This window comes from Bombus bifarius, unplaced genomic scaffold (genome assembly GCF_011952205.1).
Source record: "Bombus bifarius isolate JDL3187 unplaced genomic scaffold, Bbif_JDL3187 scf7180000010271, whole genome shotgun sequence".
Taxonomy (NCBI): Eukaryota; Metazoa; Arthropoda; class Insecta; order Hymenoptera; family Apidae; genus Bombus; species Bombus bifarius.
In genome coordinates this window covers 6,662,439-6,665,708 of record NW_022885586.1, presented here as the reverse complement: position 1 = coordinate 6,665,708, position 3,270 = coordinate 6,662,439, and the positions used below count along the sequence as shown (strand labels likewise).

Sequence of the window (3,270 nt, the reverse complement as noted above, 5' to 3'; positions counted from 1 at the left end):
AAAGAGAGGGGGATGCGCATGCTAGCAGAACAGATGCCCAACCTGTGATTGGCCGATGGCCCGTGACGGACCGCCCCTATAAGCGAGTAGCGTGGGGCCCGCGGGCCTGTATTGGTCAGGCAGCACGTGCGGGCCACCTGCACCTAGTTGGTGGGGACAGCTGTTATAAAGGCCCTGACGCACCCCCCTGTCAGTCAGAGAACGGTTTGCAGCCGAACCGTTTCCATAGTTACAAGTTTTTATGACCCTACGTGCATCGTACCTTCGAATTCACCCGCCAATCGTTCGTTCCTTTTTTTTCTTCTTTTCTTATCTTCAGTCCTTTATCCCTTCCTATATACCGTTTCTGTATCCTTCGTTAATTGGAACACATTTAATCACGCTGTTCGATCGAACAGTCAAGTTCAGTTTAGTATAGTGAACATCGATATTACGTTGCCGAAGAGGGTCGTTCGTATGTTCGTTACGAAAAAGTGGATTTCACCAGCGAACGAAAGAAAGAGGACTGTTTTGTTATCGGTTATATGTGTGTCGCAGTGCAGTGATCACGTACCCCAGGATTATTTTTACAGTTTGTGCTTGGTGTGATCTGTGCCGAGCAATCGAGAACAACTGGATTAATACCGCGGTGATACGGCTTCGCGGTGCCCAGTACCTGCGAACTGCCGACGCAAACCTTCTAACAGTGCGGATATCGATAAAAAGTGATCAAAATGTTGGTCGAAGAAACACCGAGGAGCTTCGTCAAGAAAAACAACAATTACAGCCACTGTCCGCTGAAAAAGCGGCCAGTGCATGTCCTGCCAGCCGAAGAAGTTCCGGAAGTAATCAAAGGTGAGTGTTGATTATTTCAACTCGTTCTCCGATATCGTCCCTCCTTTTCGATATTTCCACCATCGAAAAATCAATTTAGCCTTTAAACTTTGCTTCTCTTGTAAATCCTATCAACAAAAATAATCGTTCGTCTAAGATGAAATTTCTTCAAAATCCTATGCTTATGAAAAAGAATCAATCGTCTAAAACGAAGTTTTCTTTCCTCTTTATCAGAAGAGATCATCGATGTCGTGATGGACGATATCCCCGAGCCAGAGAACCTGAGCACAAAGCCGCAGGATCTGAGTAAAACGGCGGAGCGACATCAGCAGCAACAGGAACCGGAGCAACGCGACTCCAGATCTCCTTCGCCGGCCATCAAAACGTCCTTGCCATCTCCATTGATAACCAGGCCGGTCTCTCCAACGATGCACAATCACGTGCACCCTGTGCATCACATCCATCATCATCACTATCCAACGAAAGCGATCACGCCACCGGTAGGCATCGCACCAATTCATCTCGTGGCGAAGAAGGCGCGAGTGGAAGTGATTCAGCACGATAATTCGTCATCGACGGCGGTGACAGCCACGTCGGCGCCGTTGCACTTCATGGCGAGCAAGGCGCCGTTGGAACCCTTAAACTTGAACACGCCGGTCGAGCCATTGGCGCATTACGCGACTCCAGCCTGGGTTCGAGCAGCTCCGCTCTATCCGCCACATTATTTGCCCTATCCGACGGCTTATCATTACCACCACGCGGGAACAGACTTGTATCCGTCCTATCCGATACCAGCGTACCCTCACTCCTCACCAGAGCATCATCCATCGATTTCTCCGCCACCGCACGGTGCACTAACCTGTCCAACAATTCAAAGACCAATCGCAAGGAGTTACGCTCATTGGGCCAGTCCTGACCATTGTGGCTTGTCACCGACCAGTTCTTTAAGCTCTGGATCGCTCAGGTCGCCTCCACCAGTTACACCCGAGGATTTATCTTCGCCTGGAAGCGACAGCGGAAGATCGTCCGCTGGAAGTACATCGACAAGCTCAACGATCGCGAACCCGAAAATCGAAAAAACCGGAGTGTCCAGTGGCTCCACGACGTCCTTGTCCTCGACTTCGTCCTCATCTTCATCTTCCTCATCGACAACATCGCCCAGGTATCAATGTCCCGATTGTGGCAAATCTTATTCGACGTACTCCGGCCTGTCAAAGCATCAACAATTTCACTGTGCGGCGGCCGAGGGACAGGCGAAAAAATCGTTCTCGTGCAAATACTGCGACAAAGTCTACGTCAGCCTGGGCGCGTTGAAAATGCACATCAGGACGCACACGTTACCCTGCAAGTGCCATCTCTGCGGGAAGGCGTTCTCCAGGCCGTGGCTGCTTCAAGGACATATCAGAACGCACACAGGAGAGAAGCCCTTCAGCTGTCAGCACTGCAAGCGAGCTTTTGCCGATAGGAGCAACCTCAGGGCGCATCTACAGACGCACAGTGACGTGAAGAAGTACTCGTGTACATCGTGCAGCAAAACCTTCAGCAGAATGTCACTATTGACGAAACACCAGGAGGGTGGCTGTCCCGGAGTCGCTGTTCCCATGGGTTACGGTTGCTAAAAACGCGGCGAGAAAATCTTTTGGAAGAAAAAATACAATGTGATCGTCCCGAGATAAGGAGTCTTCGGATTCCTTCGACACGTTCCTTTACTAAATATGTAGTACTTTGTTAAACGGTTCAATTGAAGAAGTGCCTTACGCGTTGATCGGAGTACAAACGAGTTAATATGATTAAGTAGAAGGATCAGAGAAATTATCGGAGGCTTTGGTTTCTCGGTGAATCGTATCAGCTTGACTGAGATTAAGAGACAGATATATCGAGTACCTGGATTTCGATTAAAATTCATGCCCGTGGACAGCGCCGTGAATTTTAAACGAGATCATCGATACGACACATCGCGCCGAGAAACTGGACCCAGACTTTATAGAACGACGACGTGTTCTCTGGGAGGGTCATGGAGAGAAAAATCGGATCGATTGCCGCTTTCAAACTTCTCTGTTTTAAGAAAGATGGTAGTGCGTTTATTATTTCCTTCATATCCCGCCCCTTCGTCGTCTCATTGTAAATAGTTTCGACGTGTGTGTGTAACAATCGGCGAGAAAGAACGCGTTTACGAAATTGTACTTAGAGAATCCTAAAAAGAGAGAGAGAGAGAGAGAGAGAGAGAGAGTGCGTGTGTGTGCCCTTCGAAGAAATTTTGCCGAAGATAAGCAGGAAACGGTTGCTGAAGAGTCGATGCAGCCGCTTGATGCGGTCCCGTGAAGCTATCGTGCCATCTTCGTTTTTTTCTATTTCCTATTTTTTTTTTTTTTTTTTTTTGTTCCTTCATAATTTACGTCTTCGATCGATTCGAGTGGACGTACACGAGATATACGTGATTTTTCGAAATCGAAGAAA

At 48.3% G+C, this 3,270-nt stretch overlaps 1 protein-coding gene across 1 annotated transcript; it reads left to right on the top strand.

Annotated features, from left to right (window-relative positions):
* The first annotated feature begins 281 nt into the window (after positions 1-281).
* LOC117216506 (protein escargot-like) lies at positions 282-3,025 on the top strand. Its single transcript, XM_033463229.1, has 2 exons — positions 282-834; positions 1,048-3,025. The coding sequence occupies exons 1-2, from the start codon at positions 714-716 to the stop codon at positions 2,430-2,432; spliced, it is 1,506 nt and encodes a 501-aa protein (XP_033319120.1). The 5' UTR covers positions 282-713; the 3' UTR covers positions 2,433-3,025.
* Positions 3,026-3,270: the final 245 nt, after the last annotated feature.